Raw genomic sequence first — 26,254 nt, 5'->3', positions numbered from 1 at the left:
CTGTGCCTGCGCAGCCATTCACCAATGCTCCGGCCCCGCCTCCAGTTCACTACTGGTATTTCAGACTTTAATGTCTGAAAACCCCTGCGCCTGCATTGCCATGTCCTCGATCCCGCTGATGTCACCAGGAGTGTACTGCGCAGGCACAGACCATACTGGGACTGCACAGTACACTCCTGGTGACATCAGCGGGAGTGAGGACACGGCAACGCATACGCAGTGGTTTTCAGACGTTAAAGCCTGAAATACCAGAAGTGAACTGGAGGCAGGGCCGGAGCATCGGTGAATGGTTGCGCAGGCACAAGATGTCTGCGGAGGACCATTACAAGCCTCGAGTAAGTTCAACTCATTTCCCCCCCCCCCTACAGTATTCCTTTAAAACATCTCAATCACTGGCTAGAGAAGACCATTAGACAGGTGAGGAAGGTTAAGTACCAATCAAGAAAGGTGGGGAGTTATGCATTAAGTTTCTCTTTTCAGCTTTTTCCAAGAAATCAATTTAATCTGAGATTATCAAATTAAGTCTAAAAGAAAGGCAATACTGTAATTCACCAGACATAGGGGTGTTGCAGACCACTCACGGATTTTCTTAGAAACATCAAACAGAAGGGGTAGTTAAAGGACCACTATCACAAAAAAATGTAAATATATGAAAGCACAAATTAAAGAAAAAAAATAGTAAAATGTGCTATAAGTTACTTTTCTCGTATGTTGCCATCACTTACAATAGGTAGTAGAATACCAACATGTTTTGGACCAGCCCATCTTCTCATAGTGGACTCCCAGGGTATGCTTTATCTTAAAAAGCACTTTGTGAATGGCAGTTGCCCAGTCCAACTGTCACAATAGTGTGCAAACAGGTAGAAAGGACAACCTGCATCTCTGTATAAATCCTTTCCAGGAAATGCTTTTGTAAAGGAAAAAAAATAAAATTTTAAGAATACCCCCGCATGAAGAGATAGATTTGTCAAAACCAGTTTTCCATTAACTACTGTAAGTGACAGCAACATTGGCAAAGAGTAATTTATGTCTCATTTTACTCTGGGAGAATTATACGCATTAGTGTTTACATATATTTTAAAATTTTACAATTTTTGGCAACAATGGTCCTTTAAGCTCCAGCATCAGCTCTGGCTGGACCGAACTCTTACTGTAGAAATGTTTCTGCCATGCCTGGTGGGATTATAGAAGCTTGCAGCACACTCGATGGCAGCTCAACCCAGATTACCAACATTTATCCTTCATCTCTGAACTACACTGATTTTGGTACTAAACAAACTGAAAATAGCCTGTGTGTCACGTGTTTGGGGTGCCTGCTGGTGTCAGTGTTCCTAGAAATATTTACAGTGGCAATAAACGTACAGTGACCATCACACAACATAAGATCACACATTAGGAACCTGGTACACACACATTACATTTTGATTGGCCAATGACTGTCCAGTTTAAACACCTCCATGTACTATAGGGGCCAACGTATTCTGAATACTATGAGCAGACTGTGTAAATAGACTAATATTACATGGAAGTGGATAAAATTGGCCAATCAAAATTGGATGTGTGTATCAGGCTTTAGGCAGATCAGCGACTTCTGATGGATATCCTTCAGGGACAGGAAGTTGTTTGAGAATGCAGGAAACATTTTCCACCGTCCAAGTGCTTGTAGACAGCAGGGAAGGAGTATGGTGATCTGCGATACATCAGTCACTGTGATTGGACAGAGATGACTCTGCCCTGTGATTGGTCACTGTTTCTGCTGGACAGCCTCCTTCCTAGCTGCGTCCTGGAGTAACTGCGTGTCCACCTCATCCGCAGGAAGCTGGACGTAGCGCACCACTGAGCCACGGATGAAGCAGTTCTTCACGGACAGCTGGTGAAAGAGAAACAGCATTCAATAGAGCAGGCTTTCTCAACTAGGGTTCCCTGGAACCCCAGGGTTCCTTGAGGACTCTGCAGGGGTTCCTTGGCATTTTCCCCTATCGTGGGTGAAGTATAATAGAGAACATTATGTTCCTCAAGATTAAAAATGTTTTTTTGCAGGGGTTCCTTGAGATCCCAAAGTCATTTGCAGGGTTCCTCCAGGGCAGCGCTGTCCAACTGGCGGCCCGCAGGCCGCATCCGGCCCGCCAGGCCTCCAGCTGCGGCCCGCTCATCTCCCTGAGTTGCAGGCATGGCTTTCGCTATAGGCGCCATGCCTGCAATCACAAAACGCGCACTTTCCCGTGTCCCCGCTGGCGCTGCCTTAGCTCAGACCTCACAGATCGCGGCGACGGAAGAGAGCAGAGTGTGCATGTGTAGTACCCGCATACACGGAGTACTTCACATGCGGACGTGACATCATTTGTCACTTCCGCATGTGAAGTTCCTCCGCGCGGGTGCTATGCGCACTCTGCTCTCTTCAGTCGCCACGATCTGTGAGGTCTGAGCTGAGGCAGCGCCAGCGGGGACACGAGAGAGGACAGCGCTGATGACAGGTAACGGGGACTGGACACCTCGCTATCTAACTTGGGGGCACATGTCACTATCTAGATGGGGGGCACCTGTCACTATCTAACTTGGGGGGCACATGTCACTATCTAGCTGGGGGGTACCTGTCACTGTCTAACTTGGGGGGCACCTGTCACTATCTAACGGGGGGGGCACCTGTCACTACCTCAGCTGGGGGGACACCTGTCACTATCTAACTGGGAGGCACCTGTCACTATCTAACTGGGGGGCACCTGTCACTATCTAACTGGGGGGCACCTGTCACTATCTAACTGGGGGGCACCTGTCACTATCTAGCTGGGAGGCACCTGTCACTACCTCAGCTGAGGGGACACCTGTCACTAACTGGGAGGCACCTGTCACTACCTCAGCTGGGGGGAAGCCTGTCACTATCTAACTGGGAGGCACCTGTCACTACCTCAGCTGGGGGGACACCTGTCACTATCTAACTGGGGGGCACCTGTCACTACTTCAGCTGGCCACACCACAGCATCACCGCAAGGCCTTTCAGCCCACACATCATCCCCAATCCAGCCAAAAACACTATTGCCAGGCACAGCAGCCAGTAGAGGAGAATTTAAAAGCCAGGTGAGAGGTGTCAACCATATTAAGGGGGCATTCTGCCTATTTATGTGAAATGCTGTCTATTTATGTGTCTCATGATTGCTGAATTTGTCTTCTTGGGTGCCTCATGATTAGTTGGGGCATCATGATTGCTGAATGTATCTTGTTGGGGGCCTCAAGATTGCTAAATTTGTCTTGTTGGGGGCATCATGATTGCTGTTGCCACTTTGCGATAGTGAGTTTTGGCTTGCAGTTTGGGCACTCGGCTTCCAGCAAGAACCTTCGGCCCTCCACCATGGGGGTCAGAAAAAAAAAAATGGCCCTCCATGCCCATGAAGTTGGACAGCACTGCTCCAGGGTAAAAAGGTTGAGAAAGGCTGCAATAGAGACTAGACATGGCCTGATTGGTTTCCTACTTAAAAGGATAACTTAGTCCTTAATTGTGTGTGTGAGTGTGTATAAGCTTCCCTCACCTCCAGTAACCCAGCATCTGTCTTCATTCATCTGCAACAGGCCCTGTTCAAAAGCCCTGGTCGGCTCAGTATGTCCGCAGGAGTATGCGCACACACATACGAGAAGACGTAGCCAGCACTTAGTCACCAGGTGCGCAAGCGGACATACTGCACATGCACGCGTAGTATGTCCAGATCTGAGGGCATAGACATGTCCCCACCTGCGTCTGCGCAGATCAGGGCCGGTTACAGATGAATGGAGACAGACGCCATGGGAGGTGTGGTAAGGTACACATACGATTTTTGTACCCACTCCATAGCCATAGAAGGGATGTGGAGTAGGAGTTGGAGTCTGAGAAATTTTGGGTACCTAGAGTCGGAGTCAGATGATTTTTGTACAGATTCCACAGCCCTGCACAGGACAACAATTACCAAATCAATTAAATTTAAAGGGGTTCTGCGGGCTATAAAAAAAAAAAAGTGTCACTTACCTGGGGCTTCTACCAGCCCCGTGCAGCTATTAATATTAAGTCCCACGCCGTCACTGAAGCCTCCGCCGTTCGACGAATAGCACTGCGGCTGCGCAGCAGTCCTCGCGCATCGAGAGCTTACTGCACAAGCGCAGTACAACGTTCTCGTGTACTGCGCAGTAAGCTCCCGATGACGTGCGCGGGAGCGAGGATGCAAGCAGCCACGGCCGCACAGCCACAGTGCTATTAGTCTAGTTACATGAATAATTGGCAGGTCAACGGAGGGGGCTTCAGTGATGGCGTGGGACATAATAGCTACAGGGGGCCGGTAGAAGCCCCAGGTAAGTATCAGTTTTTGTTTTTATAGCCCACAGAACCCCTTTAAGGACTAAAGCATCCTTTATGTAATGTAACAGGTCTTGCATCACTGCCAGCAGGAAAATTGCAACAGCTCCCAAACGTATTTTTCTGAATTTTAGTAAAAGACCTTTCTGGTATTACTGGGACTCATGGATTAGAAGCGATTATCAGAGGATCAGAAAAATGCTGTTCTCTCCATAGAAAGAATTTTTTTCTCCCTCTCCTCCAACTACCACTAGTGGGGATTATGATCTATAATAATGTAGAAGCAGTCAGCTGCATGCTTGCCCTTCTACACCACACAAGTTTCGATTGACCGTGGGGCGGTATGTTCCATACACACCCCGTCCTGCCCCACTGACTGGCAGTGGTCTAGAGATGATGCATGCACACCTGCCCTGCAATGACTGCCCATAAAGTGGCATCACTAGGGGGGTGCAGTAGGTGCAGACTGCACCAGGTGGGGTTGACACCAAGCTGAGGGAGAGTGGAGTAAGGCTATGTAAATTTATAGACCAGGCTAGTGCCCTGGTGTACTTATCCCCCTGCTCTTCTCTCTTCTGGCTGCTCCGTGCTGAGCTGATAAGATTTCAGAGGCCACCAGGGCCATGTGGTGATCCCCTTAACCTCCTTAGCGGTATGCCCCAGGAGTCCCCCATAAATAATTGGGCCAAAGGTGTGTAAATCCTCTAGCTAGCACTAGGCTAGCTAGTAAGTGTCGGGCACCCCTGGATCCGCGCCAACCCACCGCAATCCCCCCCGTTAATACATCCCCCCCCCCCCCCTGGATCCAGCGATTGCACAGCCTCCCTGCACAGCTCCGGTCTCTATGGGGAGGATCAGGTTTGCGCATGACGTCATGTGCGATCCTCCCCATAGAGAAGACCGGAGCTGTCCCTGGAGGCTGCGCCGATCGCTGGATCCAGGCTGGATAATGTATAAACGGGGAAGCAGCAGCGATCAGAGGGTGCCGGGGACTTCTTCTAGCTAGCCTAGTGCTAGCTAGAGGATTTACAGCCATTGGGAACATTTTTTTTTTTCCAACCAGGCAAAATTTGACAAAACCTCCTGAGCTGTGTAACGCTCAGGAGGTTAACAAAGGTGTCCCATGAAACCTCCCACCCCCAACAGCAAATGTTTCCAGCCTGGTACTGCTCCCTCAACCCCAGAAACAGTGTGGCCAGTAGAATGATCCCTAATCCTAACCCTTCTTTCCACTAATAGCAAATGGGTGCAGTATAACTCCTTCCAAACCCCATTTTCAACTAATTTAAGAAGTAACCATACTATAAAAAAGTATTACTGGTTCTGTTTAGACGAGTGAGGTTGGAGGATGATTAGGTAAGAGGGGCAGACACCATGAGTTTCCGCCCCGCCCGACAACTCTAGTGACACCTCGGTAACCATATACACTGTATGAGCCTGCACTCCAGAAATACAACAATTTTTATCAGTTGAAAAACAAAAACCCTAACATTTCAGGCCCACCGACAGATTCCTATATCAAGGAAGGAGGGGGAAAACAAACAGGGATCAGTTCCTACAATAAGCAGCCCTTGAGGAGCGTACTTTCAGTAGCGATGTGTTCAATCAGGCATGCTTGTTGCAGCAATGAGTTTCATCAGATTCAATAAAATTATTGATTTGGATTTTCGACTGGGCTGCAATATTGCTAGATGTATGGCCAGCTTTAGGGTTCGTATACACAACCAATTTTACGACTTCCATGTAGGACGAGAGCCAAAAGATTATCAATAGTTGTGTGTAGGCAAGCTCTCATCGTACATGGGGGTGGCAAAACCAGCCAATAAAAATTAGAGGTGTGTATTCTCCTTAGACAAACAACAGGGAGAGAAGCACTCACCATGTGGGGATATTTCTCCGGATCGGTTACACTGATATCTGTCAGCTTGATGTTCAGATACTGAAGAACACAAAACATTATGGATACAACAGCTAAAAATTACTTTAAAGTAAAACAGTAGCAGAAATTTTTTACTGCAAACAGCTACACCTCTGCCTGGAGTGCTTAGATACGTTTTTGATCACCTTCTACGCTTTATTTTCAGTGTAATATTAATGGCTTTAGATTAGCTCCTCTATGGCCTCAATTCACTAAGCAGTTTAGACTAGTCTACTGATAGTTTGGTGTAAAGGTGTTACATCAAAAGGGAATTCACCAACAATTAATAAATAATGTTTTAGACATGGTCTAAAACATTCAGTAATTACACAATTCACAAAAGCAAACAAGGAGTAACCACGCCCACTTTTTCTGACAGATTAGACCAGCTGCTTTCTGTAGGTAAAGTAATTCTGTGAGGTATTTTAGATGTGAGGATGGAATTTTTGAATTAATTATGCAGGAGTTATCCAGAGGAGAGCTCATCAGAGGAGAAGGATGTCAGCCATATCTACTCATATCTTTAGACCTCGTACGGTAATTAGACCTGATTACCAAATGTTTTAGACCAGGCCTAAAAACAGGTCTAAAACATTCGGTAATTATTAGTGAATTTCCTTAGATGCGACTGATTGCTGGATTACGTAAAACCATCAGTAGACTAAAACCATCAGTAGACTAAAACCATCAGTAGACTAAAACCATCAGTAGACTAAAACCATCAGTAGACTAAAACCATCAGTAGACTAAAACCATCAGTAGACTAGTCTAAACTGCTTAGTGAATTGAGGCCATGGTGTGGAATTTCTGAGAAGCTTTTAGGGAGAACAAGCTTTTTGGAGGTAAGGCCTCTTTCACACGGGCAACCGTCAGGCGGTGAATTCAATGCCTGTCAGCTGCGCACTTGTCGGCACTCGGTACCGGCGCAAGACAGACAGCTCCCCAAGGAGCCAGATCTGTGCACAGCCGCACTGCTCACACAAGACATGTCGCGGTCCTCCACCACGTGTCAGCTCTCAACACGTGTGGTGTTACTATTGCTGCAATTCAGCTGAATTTAAACTGATTACAACCCCCTCTGCTACTCAGCCAACCAAACCAATATTCCAGGCATTGTATTAAAGTGTACCTGAAGAGGAGAGAGAGGGGGGGGGAAAAAAAAAAAAAAAAAAAAAAAAGTCCCCATGTGACATTTACCACCGGAGGGGTAAGCACCTAGATCAGGACAGGACAAAGTGCGGCCCGCGAGCATTACAAAGGCGGCTCAGTTTCTTCTCCCTCCATCCTTTTAAAGTTGAGTGCAGCACACAACACCACAAAGAACTCACCCAATCACTTGTTTCATTGGCGAACTCCATGGCGTCATGTTACATGCCACCATTACATAACAGCGTGTCACATGACGCCGCCGTCGCCATGGAGACCGCTGCTGGAACGAGCCATTGGGTTCGTTAAAAACCAATCGCCTTCCTTCTGGAGGGAGGTGGGAGAGTAAGTTGCAGCAGGCAACATTGTAGAACTATGCAGCCCAATCCTGCAAAAGTTTGCCCACACTGCTCTAGATCCTAAAGAGACTTCCACCTTCCTCCTCAGAAGAGAGGATCCAATGCTGGCTTCCCCGAAATTCCACTAGTCAGCAGTGCACACAGGCACACTAGCAGCTACCCACTCGGGCTCCAGCGGAAATACCTGAGCATGCTCTACTGTTCATGGACATGGACGTCTGCACAGTTGAAAGGACCTCGATCGGGCTTGGCCATTTCCGTCAGAGCCCGAGCGGATAGCCGATAGTCCTTCTCTACTGTAAGCTGGTGCACTAGGTAATAGTTTTCAGTTTTCCCGTGGCTGTGAGCGCTGTATCAGGGTAACAAAGTACAGCAGAAGCCTTATTAGGATCCAGAGGCTTCACCCTCCCAAGGCAAGTATCCAATTTCTTTCATTTTAAAGGTCACAGGTGTTTAACTTCATATCTTGATCAAAAAGCTTCCCTTTTTTTTTTGAACAGTAATTTCGTAAGCATTACAGCTTCCACCACCGCTCCCTGACCCCACCCCCCCAAAGCCTGTACCAGCTTTCGTTTTCAAGGGTCACAATTCTACATACAGAGCTCTATGCTCTCATCTCAGAAACACATAGCTCAGAAAGGCAGAAAATGAGTGGGGGATAGCCGGCGAAGGACCAGTGAGAGGAGGGAAGGGGCGTTCCTGAAGCCCAGAGTGGGTGTTTTGGAGAAGTGCCTCTCCTGCAAGGGACACCCCTTTCCCTCAAGATTGCCAACAAGCTGCTCAATTTCGAAGGGTTGTAGCGCTGATCAGGGGGGCAGAAAGGGTACACAGAAGCATGTCATGGACCAGGGAACATGCCACTGTGTCCCATACGCCCCCCCCCCCCCCCCTGAATCCACCTCGGGTACACTTTAAAGCTGGGTACACACAGATTTTCAGGCAGATCGATCATTTCCAAAATGTCCAATTTGCTTTCCGATCGATTTCCGTTAACTTTAATAGGAAAATCGATTGGAAAGCAAAATCGGACACGTTGGAATCAATCGATATGACAGTAAATCGACCAGAAAATCTCATAGTGTGTACCCAGCATAAGTCACATTTCCCCCTGATAGAGCATCTGAATCTGTGAGCATCTATCAAAAAATGCAATGGAAGAGAAGATTCTCAGTCTTACCTGGTCAACGGAGTGCAGCGTACCACAAATGCTGCAAGAGAGGGAAAAGGATTAACCAGAATCAAAGACAGCAAAATAGCCTACAGCACATGGGCAGCACCTTGCATGTTCAAGAACAAACACCCTCCCCTACATGAACGAGGGGATACTGGGCAGATACCAGAACTAGGATTCCCCACAAACCACTCATCTGATTGCTGAGGCAACCTTTGACAAAAAAACTCAATACCCTACACTGAACTAGTAGTAAGGTTATCTTGGATCAGTGGAGGATGCCAGGCAGGCCCTTTCTGCCCACCAACAGAGCTTTCTGGTCGCTCCCAGGATGTTTATTTTTAAAAAAAAATAATTTATTGCATTTTTTTTTAAATAAACCCATTTTACTATTTTTGTAACCCTCCTCCCCCCCGCCAGCCTTTGACAGCGGATTGCTTCTCTGCCGCCCAGGGGGGACAGCCATGTCACACGGCTGCCCCCAGTACAGCGCGCAGTGCTGTACAGAGTAAATAGATGGTGGATTCACCACGCAACAGTCTCCTAGCGGCGATCGCTGCTGGGAGACTGATGGTGGAGCAGAGCTCCGTCATCGCAGGGGGGATGCATGCTCTCCTGCAAAACCCCGCCCCAGGAAGTGACACCAATTGGCATTAGGCAGTCCTGGGGCTGCCACCACGTTCACGCCCATAGGAGTTACGTGGTCTTTAGCTAGCTAAAACAAACCTAAAGCAAAAATAAACTCATGATATAGTAAGTTGTATGTGTAGTACAGCTAAGAGTATAATACATTAACAACATTAGTAGCAAAGAAAAAAAAAAAAAGTGTGTCTTTTTCCAGTACAGGAAGCACTAAAACACTTCAGTTATACATACAAAAGAGATTTGTATATAGTATAAAACACTGCTCATGAATTGTATCGGTCAGCAGCTACGTGGATTAGGTAATCCTCCAATACCTGAAAAGACTAGTAAATGTCCACTGCGCTAAAAGTAATACTTTTTTTAGCAATAAATGTGGCATTTTTAAATTTTAGTGCTGTTGACATTTACTAATCCATACAAAAGAGCTTCTCTGAGCTCTTTGACCCATAAAGTGCCCATACATCAGGTGATGATGGTCAGATTTAACCAAGAGAAATTCCTCTCTGATCAATTCTGATTAGAGAGATCTGTTGGCTGCCCATACACCGCAGGCCGATACCCAGCGAAGTCGCCTGATTTATGGCCACCTATACAGTCCTGTTTTCTGAAGAACTTATCTTAAGCTTTCTCTCATTGTTTCTTTGCCGTTAAAAGAGGTCCCGAGCCGAAGCTTGGCATAAAAATAAATAAATAAAAGTTGCATACCCTAAAAGAGAAGGAAGCTTCAGGATCTTACTGAGGCTTCCCACGCTGATCTACAGCGCACCCCCCCCCCCCATTTTTTAGCGCATCACCTCTTCCTGATGTGTGGTCGCACAGTACCATGGAGCCTGCGGCTCCGGCTTACTGCACAGGCGGGCTGGGTCAGCTATAGCACGGTCACGCTGCAGCAGGAAGAGCTGCGTGGCCCCGTTAGGATTAGTGACACTGTATTGTCACTAATCTTCTGGGGGCTGCATTCAGCGATGGGGGGACATTAAAATAGGGAGGGATGCCACAATAAGATCCTGAGGCTTCCCTTTCTTTAGTTAAGTATCTGATGTGTACCAGAGCTTCGGTATACTATCTCAGCAAATAAACAAACACATATACTGCACAAGTAGATAAATACTTGCTCTACTTACATAACATATGTATTGCACTGTCTACGTTTTGATTTTAGCGATTTTGCTACAGTAAAAAGCAAAAATACTTAGCATTTCCCATTTTAACTGTGGCTATTTTGAAGCCAATCCTGATGTCATTTCCTCCGTTACTCTCCTCTGCCTGATTGTGTATGCATTGCCCACCCTCCACTGTAAAAAGTGCATTGTCTCCGCATGAAAAATATTGGCCAATCAGAGAGGAACGTACGTGTGTGTGTGTGTGTGTGTGGTGTGGTGTGGTGTGTGTGTGTGTATAGACCAGGAGGGAAAGAGGCTTCAGCCAATCAAGCTGCATTAGTTAAGTCAGAGGTGAAATTACAGAAGCAAAAAAAGAACAACCCAGCATGCCCTGCAACTTCCTCTGTGTGTAAGAGTTAGGTAAACTGGGGAATGATCATTTATCAACAATTAAAGTGCGAGTGATTTTAACGTTTGGATTGCCTGGTTAGCATCCTTATTACTGGTTTACCAGATAAAATGAAGAATTGATTTATGATTTTATGCCTGACAGGCTTTACTGCAGGACAGCTCGTGTTGCCCAAGCAAGGTTCTCTGTTGTGTTCTACACACTGGGATACAGGCAGGGGTGACATCACTCGTTCCCATGGAAGCAGTTTATGGTCTCTCCAGATCTTAATCGATTGTTTGCCTGTTTACAAAGCTCTGCCCACAAGTTACAAAACAATCAACAAAGAAACAGACAGATTTTCATCACAGCTTGTGTGACAAGCTCACAATGGATTTTATACTTCTACTCAAAGTAAAGGGGCCCATACACTGATCAATTTCAGCCATCAAGTCTATCGGATTGATCAGAAAGATTCTATTGAATCTGCCGATCGATCATTTTGCGGCCGGTTTCAATCGATTTGATTTGACTGGATGGAAAATCTATGTCGACCTGCTGCTGGCAGCAGATAGACAGCCCATAGAGTTGCATTGGATCTAATGGTCCAATAATGCATTTAGATCGATTTCCAATAGATTTCATTTTGAAATCTATTAGAAATCTGTTCCTAGAGCGTGGTACAAATCAGATAGATTCCTGTCAGATTTGACTTGACAGGCATCTAACAAATCTATCTGATGGTCGAATCTGCTGCAGATCTATAAATGTATGGCCACCTTAAAGAGACACTGAAGCAAGAATAAATCTCGCTTCAGAGCTCATAGTCAGCAGGGGCATGTGTGCCCCTGCTAAAACGCCGCTATCCCGCGGCTAAACGGGGGTCCCTGTCCCCCCAAATCCCCCCCGCAAAATCTACAACCAACTTGGTCATAGATTTTGCTGCTGCTGGAGGCAGGGCTAACAGCTGCAGCCCTGCCTCTCAGCGCCGTCTATCAGCGGCGCATCGCCGCCTCTCCCCCGCCCCTCTCAGCGAAGGAAGACAGAGGGGCAGGGGAGAGGCGGAGATACGCGCTGACAGACCCGCGTGAGGCAGGGCTGCGGCCATTAGCCCTGCCTCTATGCAGAAGAGATCCCCGGACACCACGGAGGGGGATTTGGGAGGTAAGGGACCCCCGTTTAGCCGCGGGATAGCGGCGTTTTAGCAGGAGCACACATGCCCCTGCTGAATATGAGCTCTGAAGTGAGATTTATTCTCGCTTCAGACTCTCTAAAGAGAAACCGTGACCAAGAATTGAACTTTATCCCAATCAGTAGCCGATACCCCCTTTTACATGAGAGATCTATTCCATTTCACAAACAGATCATCAGGGGGCTCTGTATGGCTGATTTGTGGGAAATAGCGGTTTACAGCTGTTTCCAACTGCCAAAACAGCAAGCAGCAGCTACATCACCTGCCAACAGTAAAAATGTCACCATGTGATAAATGTTAGAATGTAAAACAGGGATTTAAAAGATTTTACAACGGGCAAACACTGAATAAATCATTTATACATAAATATTGTAAAATGAAGCACTTTTTTAATTACATTATCTTCACTGGCGTTCCTCTTTAAGTTACCAGCTATGGCATGTTCCAATAGGGGCACCACTCACCTCAAGTCATTCTTCAGCTCCACCACCACATCTTTGCCCACAAGGGACTTGAAGAAGGAGTAAAAGAGCTGCAGAAACAAAACAAAAACACTTTAGCGTATAGCTTTGGAATGTTTGCACACGTATCAAAGTCATAGGAGTTTTTCACTGAACACCACAGTACCAGGGCTGTGTAGTAGGTACAAAAATCATCCGACTCCTCAGTTTATGAAGCCACCGAATCCCGGTACCCAAAATTGCTCTGACTCCTCGACTTGTCTAATACTTACCAGAGCTGTAGAGTAAGTGAAAAAAAAAAAAAAAACCTCATCTAATTACTCAGTTTATGAAACCACTGAGTCAAAGTCCATAGCCCTGCACAGTACACCCCTTCCCAATCACTTTACAACACTAAAGCCATGCTTACAGAAGAGGCAGCTGTGTCAAATTCTACGGCACATGTGCGGTCCTGGCCGCGACTCCTCAATCACAATCCCCATTTCCCACACCCTGCGGAAACCAGAGCCGACACGTGATTTGCTTAGTTCCGCCCCCTCAGTGACATGCGCCCTGCTGGACAGGAAGTACGTCACTGAAACTTGAACGATTGGCACATGCGCCGCTACAACATAGGTTGTTGCAGTGCCATTGACTCCAATGCAAGCGGCATCACTCCGCAGCGCACTGCAGAGTCTGCGTCGTCAGAAGCACTCCTATCGTGCGCTGCGGAGTGATGCCGCTTGCATTGGAGTCATTGCGCATCACAGGCAGTGTGGCCAGTCTCAGAGACTAACGGCCACTGCGACAGAGAGCACTACAACACCCCAGTGTGAAAGGGGTCTCAGACTACAACCATGCATTTAAAGGGTTTTTTTTTTTTTTGGTTTTTTTTTGAAAGTGTCACTTACTTGGGGCTTCTACCAGCCCCCTGCAGACGTCCTGTCCCAGTCCTCAAGCATCCTCCAGTCCCTGTGCTGTGGCTGACTTATCGTTTATTCGTCTAACTAGACGGACACCACTACGCCTGTGTATTCGTGCACACCCTTGCCAGGGCTGTGGATTCAGAGCACTTTTGGGTACCCGAAGTCGATGAGGTCATAAACTGAGGAGTCAGATGATTTTTGTAAAAAAAAAAAAAAAAAATCCACAGCCCTGGTAAGTAAGTATTAGACTAAGGAGTCAGAGTTGAGGAGTTGGACCCATTTTTTGGTACCTGGAGTTGGAGTCGGTGGTTTCAGAAACTGAGGAGTCGGAAGATCTTTGTATCGACTCCACAGCCCTGATCCTTGCTCCTGCCACCGGGAGTGTCCTGTGCAGGCGCAGTACAAAGTTTTCTCGTACTGCGACTGCGCAGCATGCTCCTTGCGATGTGCACTGCCACAGATGTGCAGTGCCATTTGTGGAACCTTGAGGACTGGTGTGGGACAGGACGTCTGCAGGGGGCCAGTAGATGCTCCAGGTAAGTGACTTAAAAAAAAAAAAATTAAAAGAACCCCATTTAAACAAATAATCAAGGTCTAATTCATGACACTGTAAGCATAATCAAGTACAATAACCACAGAAGTGGCAGCAATCAGGCTTCTGCACAATGATGCCTGAGAAAGTCTTCAGGCTTGTGCTGAATAGGGGAGGGCGGAACACAGGACTGCTGCAGAGCAGCTATCACTACAAGTCCCAGCACTTCCTGTGCTGAATAGATGAGGGCAGCACACAGGACTGCTGCAGAATTAAAACCAGAGACCAGCTACTGGAGAGATCACTACAAGTCCCAGCACTTCCTGTGCTGAATAGATGAGGGCAGCACACAGGACTGCTGCAGAACTAACACCAGAGACCAGCTACTGGAGAGATCACTACAAGTCCCAGCATTTCCTGTGCTGAATAGGAGAGGGCAGCACACAGGACTGCTGCTCAGCTAACAGAAATGACCAGCTACTGGTGGATCACTACAAGTCCCAGCATGTTCTGAGCGTCAGAATACCCAGGCAGAACACGTGAGTGACGTCAGATCACAGGCACCTCTCTGCACGTTTCCCGCTCTTACCATGGCGCCGGTGACGTCACAGCCGTGCTGGTCTCTGCTCTGCTAATCACACCGAACATGCAACGGCCGCTTCGCTTCTGAGTTCCTTTTCAACGCCGGTCAGGAGGCCTCGCGGGAACACGCAGTCCAATCACAACGCTCGCCGGAGTAGAGGGAAGCGTGGGACTTCCGCCAGCGGCCATTTTGTTGAAGACCAAGTCTCCGGGCTCCTGTGTGATAAATTGCACTGCAGTGGGCTTACTAAATTGATGATAACTTGTATGGGGCAGCAACTTCTTATGTGTAAAATTATGAATTCAAGGGTCAAAATCCTAAAATATAGGGAGTGCCTTTCATTACTCACTTCAAACACAGATTCCATAGCTCCCAACAATCTCTTCTGGAGGGACAGTCCTTCTTTGGGAGCCCTGTCCCTCTCTCCTCCTCTAATTTGTCCCTCTTTCAGGACTTTGTCCTTTTTTCTATGTAAATGTATATATTTCTGTACTAAAAAAAAATGTGTTTACTTTAAACTTTATTCCTATCCTTTAAATTAATATATTTCTAATTTTAAAATGTTAATATGAAGGGAAATGAAGCAGGATAGAAAGGACCAGCGTTGTTTGAATTATAAAACATATTTTTCTTATGAAATCTTTATGGTATGAGTAACTAGGGCTATGATGGGGGCGTGATCAGGGGTGTGGCTTAAAGAGGAACTCCAGCCTAAACAAACATACTGTCATTAAGTTACATTATTTATATTAATTAAAATAGATAGGTAATATAATCTCTTACTCACACTGTTTTTAAAGAACAGGCAAATGTTTGATTTCATGATGGCAGCCATCTTTTTGGGTGAAAGGAGGTGACAGGGAGCATGAGACACAGTTCCAACTGTCCTGTGTCCTGAGCACCTCTCCCGGTTGCTAGGCAACGTGAATAACAACATAGGAAATCCTATCATGCTCTGCACAGCATCAGGGGAAAAAAGCCCGGGCTTTTTTTCTTTGATGGGTGGAGCTTAGATAAAAATGCAGCTAAAAATGATGCTTTGGTAAGAAAAACAAAGTTCTGATGCTGTGAAACTGTTAAAGAAACACCAAGCCTTTTCAGTTCTGCTGAGTAGATTTTTAGTCCGGAGGTTCACTTTAAGTGTCCCTCTTTCTCATCTCAAAAAGTTGGGACGTATGCAAAGATGTAGGCGAGAGCGAAATGCAGATCAAGTGAAACGGAACCTTAGTGGAGGCGGGCCGTGGCAGAAAGGGCTAACTTACCTATGTCACCGCCTCTCGTTGCTGGAAATGTCAGAAAGATGGAGAGTGGCGTGGAGCGCATTGACACAGTTAAGTACCCCTGAAGCCGGTGTAAAAAAAAAAAAAAAAAAATGAATGAAGCCCATTGTAGTCTAGATTACCTTTCCCTGAGTGCTGGTGCTGCTCATTGTCCATGAGATCCCCTATTCCGGTCCTCTAAATATTCAATGGGATCCTCCCGTCAAATATTTTTGAGGCGAACCTCTTATGAAAACACATGCTTATCAAAGAAAAGGGAAGCGTCTGCATCCTGAATAGGCTTCCTTTGTACTCATTGCCACTTCCACCACTCACCAGCACCCTCCAGAAGATCAAATCTGGGCTTCTCTTCATGCATAAGTGCTGCTCCAACTCACTCCGCAGGCACAGCCGTACTTGCGCAGGTTTAGTAAGGCTCGTTCCTGAAGAGGTGACAAGCCCTTATTGGATTTCTTCTGGGGGTCCACTAACGGCAACAGAGGACTGGAGGACAGCATGGGAAGCCTGAGGACACAGACCATAGGCAAATGCAGGGGGGGGGGGGGGATTACAGCTGCCCAGAATCCCCCCTCAGACCACAGCCAGTGCTGGGGACAGGCACAAGTTGAGATACCAGAATCCCTGCTACAGTTGACTTTGGATGGAGCAGCAGCATATGTACAGAGCATGGAGCAGCAGTTTGTGTACAGAGCATGGAGCAGCAGTGTGTGTATGGAGCATGGAGCAGCAGCGTGTGTACAGAGCATGGAGCACCAGCGTGTGTACAGAGCATGGAGCACCAGCGTGTGTACAGAGCATGGAGCACCAGCGTGTGTACAGAGCATGGAGCAGCAGCGTGTGTACAGAGCATGGAGCGGCAGCATATATACAGAGCACGGAACAGCAGCGTGTGTACAGAGCGCGGAGAAGCAGTGTGTGTAGAGAGCATGGAGCAGCAGCGTGTGTACAGAACATGGAGCAGCAGTGTGTGTACAGAGCATGGAGCACCAGCGTGTGTACAGAGCATGGAGCACCAGCGTGTGTACAGAGCATGGAGCAGCAGCGTGTGTACAGAGCATGGAGCGGCAGCGTATATACAGAGCACGGAACAGCTGCGTGTGTACAGAGCACGGAGCAGCGGTGTGTGTAGAGAGCATGGAGCAGCAGTGTGTGTACAGAGCACGGAGCAGCAGTGTGTGTACAGAGCACAGAGCAGCAGTGTGTGTACAGAGCATGGAGCAGCAGCCTGTGTACAGAGCATGGAGCAGCAGCGTGTGTACAGAGCATGGAGCAGCAGCGTGTGTACAGAGCATGGAGCGGCAGTGTATATACAGAGCACGGAACAGCTGCGTATGTACAGAGCACGGAGCAGCGGTGTGTGTAGAGAGCATGGAGCAGCAGTGTGTGTACAGAGCACGGAACATCAGTGTGTGTACAGAGCTTGAATCAGCAGTGTGTGTACAGAGCATAGAGCAGCAGCATGTGTACAGAGCATGGAGCAGCAGCGTGTGTACAGATCATGGAGCACCAGCATGTGTACAGAGCATGGTGCAGCAGTGTGTGTACAGAGCATGGAGCAGCACCGTGTGTACAGAGCATGGAGCAGCAGTGTGTGTACAGAGCATGGAGCGGCAGCGTGTGTACAGAGCATGGAACAGCAGCATGTGTACAGAGCACGGAGCAGCAGTGTTTGTACAGAGCATGGAGCAGCAGTGTATGTACAGAGCACGGAGCAGCAGTGTGTGTACAGAGCATGGAGCAGCAGCTTCTGTGCAGAACTATACCCTCTGAAGAAGTAACTTTCCCAAAACGACGCTGTAAGGGTATAACTCTGCCATACGGGACACACATATGCTATAAGGACTTTGCTCTTATGCTGATTGCACTTGCATTTGTACTACTCATCTGCTTGCTATATATCTTTTTTTTAAAATAATTTTCTGTATCCAAATTGCTCCTGATTGATCCCGCTGTTGATTGTCGGAGGGGAAATTGCATGTACCCAGCATGGTGTACTACCATATTATTATACTGTATTGTGCTGAGGGCAACCTTTCAGGAATCACTCCCCCCCCCCCCCTCTCCCCCTACCCCCTTAAAAAACCTGGGTTTGCCCTTGCAGATGTTTCCCTCTGGGTGTTTAAGCAAGGTTTGCCTCGGGTACACTTTAACCACTTAACGGCCGCCTAACGCCGATAGGCGTCGGCAGGTCGAAGTGGTGTTACCATGGAAACGGCCGTTCCATGTCAGTTCACGGAGGGTGTCTCCGTGAACAACCTGCGAGCCTCCGATCGCGGCTCGCAGGCTAAATGTAAACACGCAGGGAAGAAATCCCCGCTGTTTACATCATACGGCGCTGCTGCGCAGCAGTGCCGTAAAGGAGATCGGCGATCCCTGGCCTCTGATTGGCTGGGGATCGCCGACATCTGATAGGCTGAAGCCTTTCAGAGGTGGCGCAGAACGGCGCTCGTAGGAAGGAGGGGAGGGAGGGAAGGAGGCGGAAACTCGCTGCGGAGGGGGGCTTTGAGGAGCCCCCGCCCCGCTGAACGAAAATAGCCGGCGGCGATCAGACCCCCCCTGCAGGACATCCCCCTAGTGGGGAAAAAAGGGGGGAAGTCTGGTCGCCCTGGCTGCCTGCTGATCTGTGCTGTGGACTGGAGAGCCCACGCTGCACAGATCAGCTCAAACAAGCCCGGTCCTTAAGTGGTTAAAGAGAACCTACACTTAAAAGGCTTTGGATGTTTCCTTTTAAACAATCCATGATTTCTTTGGTTGCAGTAGTGGCTGAATCACACACCTGAAACAAGCATGCAGCTAATCCAGTCTGACTTTAGTCAGAGCACCTGATCTGCTTGTTTGTTGAGGGGCTGTGGCTAAAAGTATTAGAGACGCAGGATCAGCAGGAGAGTCAGGTAACTGGTATAATTTTAAAAGGAAAATCCATATCCTTCTCAGTTTAAGTTCCCTTTAAGATGACAACCCCTAGTGGTGGTGTGCGATTTACAAACAACTGCCCAGGTACACCTGGCGAACCATGCATGCACAGCAGAAGCAAATGCTTATCCACAAGCTCCTTTCACCGCGCAGGCACCTTGAAAAACGTACACCTGTGCAGTTCAGAATTGCTCTGCGCTGCTTAAAGAAAATCTGTAATGAAAAAAACTTCCCTGGGGGGTACTCATCTCGGGTGGGGGAAGCCTCCAGATCCTATTGAGGCTTCCCCGTCCTCCTCGGTCCCACGGCGGCGGAGAAAATCCTCCCAGAGCGGCGGCGATGTAAATATTTACCTTTTGGCTCCAGTGCAGGCGCAGTATCTGCTCTTCCCATGGAGATAGGCGAAAATAGCCGATCTCCGTCGGGCAGCTCTACTGTGCAGGTGCAGGTCTCCTGCGCAGTAGAGCGGACCCGACGGAGATCGGCTATTTTCGCCTATCTCCGTCAGAAGAGCCGCAACAGCGCCCCCGCTGGATCCCAAAAAGGTAAATATTGCACTGGCTTTTGGATTTGTCGCCTGTGCGTTCCGGGGCTGCAGCGAGACCGCCCTGGGACACAGGAGGACGGGGGAAGCCTCGATAGGGTCCAGAGGCTTCCCCCTACTGAGGTGAGTACCCCCCAGGGGAACCTTTTTTCAGTACAGGTTTTCTTTAAAAGAACTTCCCGGAGGCAGGGGAGCAGTGGTGCTCACCGCCAGGTCATGATCACGCTTACGCGTGGATTCACGACCATTTTGACGCATTCCGCCTCGGACACGAAAATCCGTGAATAGATTTTCAACCACGAAAATCTACTTCGGCTTCGCGTGAATGCGGACAGAAATCCGCATTCACGCTCGTGAAACCCGGTGCTGAAGTCGTGGTTTGCGGAAATGTGTCAAACTATGCGGAAGTGACACATTGCAGGCCAATCAGAGTGCCCCAGCCAGGCCCTAGCAACCAATCACAGGAGGGGAGCTATGCCCTCCCCTCCTGAATATAAAGCGGCGGCCATGATGGAAAAGCTCTGTCCTTGTTAGACTGTGGTGCTGAGAGGATTATCTCCAGGCCATTGTTGTTTGAGCAAGTGCATTTATTGTGTTAAAAACAAAGCGGTTTTTTTGCTAACACTGCTCTTATACTGTACACAGTTAGCTAGTCAGTGAGTGATTGCTGTAGTTAGTTGTAGTCAGTGTAGTGTAGTGGGAGTGTGGGAGTCTAGTGATTATTTAACTGTGTGTAGTGCTGTGCAGGCAGGTTCAGTGCTGCAGTGTAGTGGGAGTGGGGATTATCTGTGTGTAGAGTGCAGGCAGGCAGGTTAGTGCAGCTGCAGTGTTCACTTGTATATTCCAGTGACAGTTATACACTTGTACTATTTGCAGGCAGCCAGTCACACCGCCGGCGCCGCCACTCTCTGCCAGCGCTGTTCATTCATTCTGTCAGTGACCTTGTGCCGTGCCCAGTGCCCACTGCTCGCTCGCTCGCTGGCATATGAGCATCTCATTACACAGTGTGACATCCTTGTGTGCCCACTGCATCCTTCAGTGACCTAGTTGTATATCCAGTGCCCACTGCTGTGCCCACTGCATCCTTCAGTGACCTTGTACTGTGGCCACTGCATCCTTCAGTGACCTAGTTGTATATCCAGTGGCCACTGCTGTGCCCACTGCATCCTTCAGTGACCTTGTACTGTGGCCACTGCATCCTTCAGTGACCTAGTTGTATATCCAGTGCCCACTGCTGTGCCCACTGCATCCTTCAGTGACCTTGTACTGTCCCCACTGCATCCTTCAGTGACCTTGTACTGTGCCCACTGCATCCTTCAGTGACCTTGTACTGTGCCCACTGCATCCTTCAGTGACCTAGTTGTATATTCAGTGCCCACTGCATCCTTCAGTGACCTTGTACTGTGGCCACTGCATCCTTCAGTGACCTTGTACTGTGCCCACTGCATCCTTCAGTGACCTAGTTGTATATCCAGTGCCCACTGCTGTGCCCACTGCATCCTTCAGTGACCTTGTACTGTGGCCACTGCATCCTTCAGTGACCTTGTACTGTGCCCACTGCATCCTTCAGTGACCTAGTTGTATATCCAGTGCCCACTGCTGTGCCCACTGCATCCTTCAGTGACCTTGTACTGTGACCACTGCATCCTTCAGTGACCTTGTACTGTGCCCACTGCATCCTTCAGTGACCTTGTACTGTGCCCACTGCATCCTTCAGTGACCTAGTTGTATATCCAGTGCCCACTGCTGTGCCCACTGCATCCTTAAGTGACCTTGTACTGTGCCCACTGCATCCTTCAGTGACCTAGTTGTATATCCAGTGCCCACTGCTGTGCCCACTGCATCCTTCAGTGACCTTGTACTGTGGCCACTGCATCCTTCAGTGACCTTGTACTGTGCCCACTGCATCCTTCAGTGACCTTGTACTGTGCCCACTGCATCCAGTGATTCATTACTAGCAACATGTCTGGCAGGGTTTCGCGGGGTGAGAGGAAAGGGAGTTCAATTGCCTCAGCCACTTCTGGGAATGCTCCACGTCCAGGGAGAGGACGCCCAGCTGTACGTAGTCGTGATGCAGCAGAAAAGGGGGCAGCAAAGCCTGGGCCGAGTCAGCGGACGCCATTGTCCAAATATTTTAAAGTTTCTGGTCCCCGTGTGGTGGTTGAGCAAATGGAACCTGACGTACTCATGGACATCATGACTTCCTCCCAGACCTCTACTGTGAGCACCACTCCAAGCAGTAGCAGCAGCAGCCAACATCCCACGCTTGTTGTGACATCCACCCCAGCACCCACTGGTCAGCAGCCCTCCCAGGATGACAGCGTTCTGTCCCTCAGTCCGGCATCTGGGAACCTGCTGATGCAAGAAGCTCAGGACTTACTGGGGACTGATGTGGCAGAGATTGAGATCGGGCCACAATCACAAGCGTTGTTGAGTTCTGGTGATGAAGAAGAGGGGTCTGTCTGGGGATGTAGGGACAGAAGAGGAGGCGGGGGAGTCAGAGGAAGAGCTGGATTATGATGATGCTGCTGATGATGACGACGTTGTGGACCCTAACTATGTGCAGCCTGCTGAGTCCGTGGAAGAATGGTCAGAGCAGGATGACGAGTCACCTCGGCCTAGGCAAGGATATCGCCATATGTCAGGCAGGGGCAGGGGCATCGGCAGCAGTGGGCGTGGAGGAAGTAGACAGGACACTGCTTCAGCCGGCACCACCACCATGCAACCCCTGGCAACTACTACCACACATTGCTCCGCTGCACCCTTTGCTAGTGGGGGCCGCAGTAAATTAAAGTCACCAGTGTGGGATTGCTTTGAGGAATGTACTGATGACAAAAGGTATGCGGTGTGCAGGTTATGCAGCAAAAGATTGAGCCGTGGGAAAAGTCTGAGCAAGATGGGTACCTCATCCCTCCAGGGCCACCTGAGAAGCCGCCACTGCCGCGAGTATGCAGACTTTAAGAGGAAGCAGGCACTGCTGGCAGGGGTTCCTGAGAGCAGAAGGCCCACCAGCGCAGCAGCATCCTCCCTCCCTCAGGGTCGTGAATCCCCCACAGCAGCAGCAGTAGTAGCACGCAAGCGCTCTTCCACCTCGGCTGCTCAGGACACAGACATTGAGGCTGGCAGCCAGTGTTCGTCTCTCTCCTCTGTCTCCCCTGCATCCCAGCGTCGTCAGACCCTGCTGAGCGACACCTTTCAGGGTCTGACCAAGCCTCTGCCTCCAAGCCACAGGCGGATCCGCAAACTAAATGGCTTGCTGGCCCGGGCCATGGCATCACAGCTGCTTCCCTACTCCCTGGTGCAGGAGGGGAGCGCCATGCGGACGCTGCTCCAATTTGGCATCCCCGAGTGGCAAGTCCCCAGTCGCCACTATTTCAGCAGGAGCGCGATCCCAGCACTCCACAAGTTTGCGGTGGAAAACGTGGCCCGTTCCCTGGACTACTCTGTGGGCAAGCGGGTCCACGTGACCATGGACTCGTGGAGTAGCAGATTTGGGACAGGTCGCTACCTGTCCTTTACGGCCCACTGGGTGACACTGATGGAAGGGAGGGAGGACAAGAGCGCATCAGCCCAGCTAGTGGTGCCACCACGCGGGATCAGGGGGGATGCAGAAGGGTCCTGTCACGACACTCCCTCAGCACCCGGAAAGCAAGCCCGCCTCGGCAGCAGCAGCGCCAAGCCTCGGCACTGCCAAGCCCTTTTAACATTGGTGACCCTGGGGAAGGAGAGGCTTACGGCCACCAACGTCCTGGCCGCCCTCAGGAAGCAGGAGCGGAGGTGGCTGACCCCCAGAGGCCTGGAAGTGGGGTATGTGGCAGCCGATAACGGGGCCAACCTGGTGGCAGCAGTGCAGCAGGGAAACCTCCAGCACATCCCCTGCTTGGCCCACGTGCTCAATCTTGTGGTGCAGCGCTTCTTGCGCACCTACCAGGGGATGAGCGAGCTGCTGCAGGATGCCCGGGCGGTGGTACGCTTTTTCCGCCTGTCAGCCACTGCCTCTGCACTCTTGTCCACCTTACAGCAGCAGTATGGAAGGCCACAACACCGGCTGATCATCGACATGCCAGTTCGCTGGAATTCGACTCTGGCCATGTTGGAGCGGCTGTGTCAGCACAGGCTGGCTCTTAGGGCCTACATGCTAGACCCAAGTGTCCCCAGCAACCAGCAAGTCCCCATGATTACTGCCACTCAGTGGACACTGATGCAGCAAGTATGCCTGGTGCTGAGTCCCTTCCTGGAGGCAACCAAGATGGTCAGTGAGGAGCGGGCCTCTGTGTGCCAGTGGACAATTTAATTGAGCGTGGGGATGAAGCCCTGAGGCAGTTGGAAGAACAGGAGCAGATGGCAGCACAGTCCAGCTCAGAGGAGGGCTCACAGCAGGTAGTGGAAGAGTTGGAGGTCCCTAACCTGAATGAGGAGGAGGAGGAGGAGCAGAGTGCAGCAGGCGTTGTACGTGGATGGCGGTTTGAGGAGGACAACGACATGGCACAGGAAGAGGACAGGCATGCGTTATGGGACAATGGCGAGGACGAGGAAGATCTTGCTGGCAGGGCCCACTTGTTTCCCATGGCTGTGCACATGTTGCGCTGCCTTCGCAGGGACCCCCGGGTGATCCAGATGCGTTCAAGGGAGGACATCTGGATTACCTTGATGCTTGATCCCCGTCTGAAGGGGAAGCTGGGAGAATTAATGACGCCATCCACCACCGAGCAACGCACAAGGGAGTTGAAGGAGGCCCTTGTGCGCAGACTACTGGAAGCATTCCCCCAGCCTTCCACCCCCACTGTAACTGCTCTGCCAAGCCAGCAAGAGGTGCCTGCCATTGCCACTAGCAGCACAACAACAACCACCAGCAGCAGCAGCAGCAACTGGCGCCCCGGAGACCTGAAGAGCCTAAGCAAGAGCCTGTATGCAGTGCAGCAGCCCAGAACAGAGGTGCCCGCCACAGCATCCACCACCAACCAGCACAAGCAACGACTGACCACCATGGTGTCTGACTATATGGGGTCATCCAGCGGGCTCAATGACACCGACAGCCCCGTGGACCCCTTGGAGTACTGGGTCAAGAGACTGGACATCTGGAGCGAGCTTTCCCAGTACGCCCTGGAACTCCTATCCTGCCCTCCTTCCAGTGTCCTCTCAGAGAGATGCTTTAGTGCGGCCGGTGGCGTGGTCACAGAGAAGCGCTCTCGGCTCTCCCACGCCTCTGTGGACAAACTCACCTTCCTGAAAATCAACCAGGCTTGGGTGGAAGGTGAGTTCCTGGCCCCTATTGTCGGACACAGGGGGACATGAAGTGGCTGCTGCATGTGCTGTTGTTAACTATGCCTGCCTTTATAAAGACATTTACTACCTGCCTAGTGCCTACCTTGTTTAATTTTTGGTGTTATGGTACTACTACCAGTAAGTTGCCATGGTCCTCCTTCTGAGCTGCTGAACTGACCGCCCGCTTTGTCCTCCTGACTCAGTCGCTACTACACTCTGCGTTCACACTGCCCGGGTCGCCGGGTGCATTTAATTTTTTGGCCAGCACTATGACGCTGTGCTACTACTACTGTGCTGCTGCTGCTGAAATGACCGCCCGCTTTGTCCTCCTGACTCAGTCGCTACTACACTCTGCGTTCACACTGCCCGGGTCGCCGGGTGCATTTAATTTTTTGGCCAGCACTATGACACTGTGCTGCTACTACTACCACCAGTATGTTGCCGTGGTCCTTCTGTGCTGCTGAACTGACCGCCCGCATAGTCCTTCTCCTGACTCAGTCGCTACCACCACTGCACTCTGCGTTCACACTGCCCGTGTCCACTGACAACTCTGCTGCGATGTCATTGCTAATTGCTGCAAAAAAAACAAAAAAAAAATTACAAAAACCTCTCTGGAGCCTTTTTGCCGTCAGCCACTCATCCTCCTCCAGCGGTACCTTCGCCGCCAAGTGCCATTGGAACTCGCCTTCACCTCTTTGACTGCTTAACCCGTATATCCCTTTTTAAAACCACTTATTACCAATTAATAGCCCCATTTAAAGTGTTGATTTCACTTTAACATCCATTTTCTCTAGAAAAATTTTTTGGGGGGGAATTTTTTATGTTGAAGTTATGTTGCCCCTTATCACCTCGATAATCCATGCTATTTGGGGGACTGTAGCATGTATGGGGGCTTTGTTATTAACGTTAAAAGAAAATCCGCCTCCGGGCGTGAATCCGCGCGTGATTACGCCATTCACGGGAAAAAATCCGCGTGGTTGCGTGGACGCGGACGAAAATCCGCATGCGGCGGGGCCGAATGCGGATTTTTTTTTGCAACCACGCGGATTTCCGAATTCGTGGATGAGGCACATCCGAGCATCCCTGCAGGGGAGTAACGGGGATGGAGGGCAACAAGTAACACACTAAGGGAAAGGTCATCTTGCCTTCTAAGGCCCACAGGATTGTAAATTTTTTGCATCTGAGCATCTTTCACCTCCCATTCATTTGCCAATAACTTTATCACTACTCATCACTATATCTTGTTTTTTCCGCCACCAATTAGGCTTTCTTTGGGTGATACATTTTGCTAAGAATTAATTTATTCTCTTCCACAAAATTTTTTTATTGAGAAAGATATTATAAAAGTACAAACATTTAAACTTTTGTAAAGAGATCATACATAAAACTTTGGAGTAGAAGAAACATAGTGGCCCTGATAGTGCAAACTGCCTCACTGTGGAGGCCAGTGTTATAGGCTAATCGAGAGGGTGTTGGCAGCCTAGGGCATCAATTACCAACACTCCTGGGGTGTCGAGGTACACCGATGTAC

The 26,254-nt window shown here is 49.3% G+C and overlaps 1 protein-coding gene across 1 annotated transcript; it reads right to left on the bottom strand.

Moving 5' to 3' along the window:
• Positions 1-248: 248 nt before the first annotated feature.
• LSM2 (LSM2 homolog, U6 small nuclear RNA and mRNA degradation associated) lies at positions 249-14,851 on the bottom strand. Its single transcript, XM_068249408.1, has 5 exons — positions 14,728-14,851; positions 12,705-12,772; positions 8,919-8,949; positions 6,198-6,257; positions 249-1,870 (listed from the first exon to the last, which is right to left on the bottom strand). Exons 1-5 carry the CDS (start codon positions 14,728-14,730, stop codon positions 1,745-1,747), a joined length of 288 nt encoding a protein of 95 aa, XP_068105509.1. The 5' UTR covers positions 14,731-14,851; the 3' UTR covers positions 249-1,744.
• Positions 14,852-26,254: the final 11,403 nt, after the last annotated feature.

This window comes from Hyperolius riggenbachi, chromosome 8, assembly GCF_040937935.1.
Source record: "Hyperolius riggenbachi isolate aHypRig1 chromosome 8, aHypRig1.pri, whole genome shotgun sequence".
Classification (NCBI taxonomy): Eukaryota; Metazoa; Chordata; class Amphibia; order Anura; family Hyperoliidae; genus Hyperolius; species Hyperolius riggenbachi.
The sequence above is the reverse complement of the archived record's forward strand: the minus strand, read 5'-3'. Positions and strand labels throughout refer to the sequence as shown.

Bases quoted from the DNA above. Each gene is read 5' to 3' on its own strand.
- LSM2 (XM_068249408.1), bottom strand. The intron at 8,950-12,704 runs GTGAGTGGTGCC...CCTCTCTTGCAG, and splicing joins GAGCTGAAGAATGACTTGAG to CATTTGTGGTACGCTGCACT. The intron at 1,871-6,197 runs GTGAGTGCTTCT...CTCTTTCACCAG, and splicing joins CGGAGAAATATCCCCACATG to CTGTCCGTGAAGAACTGCTT.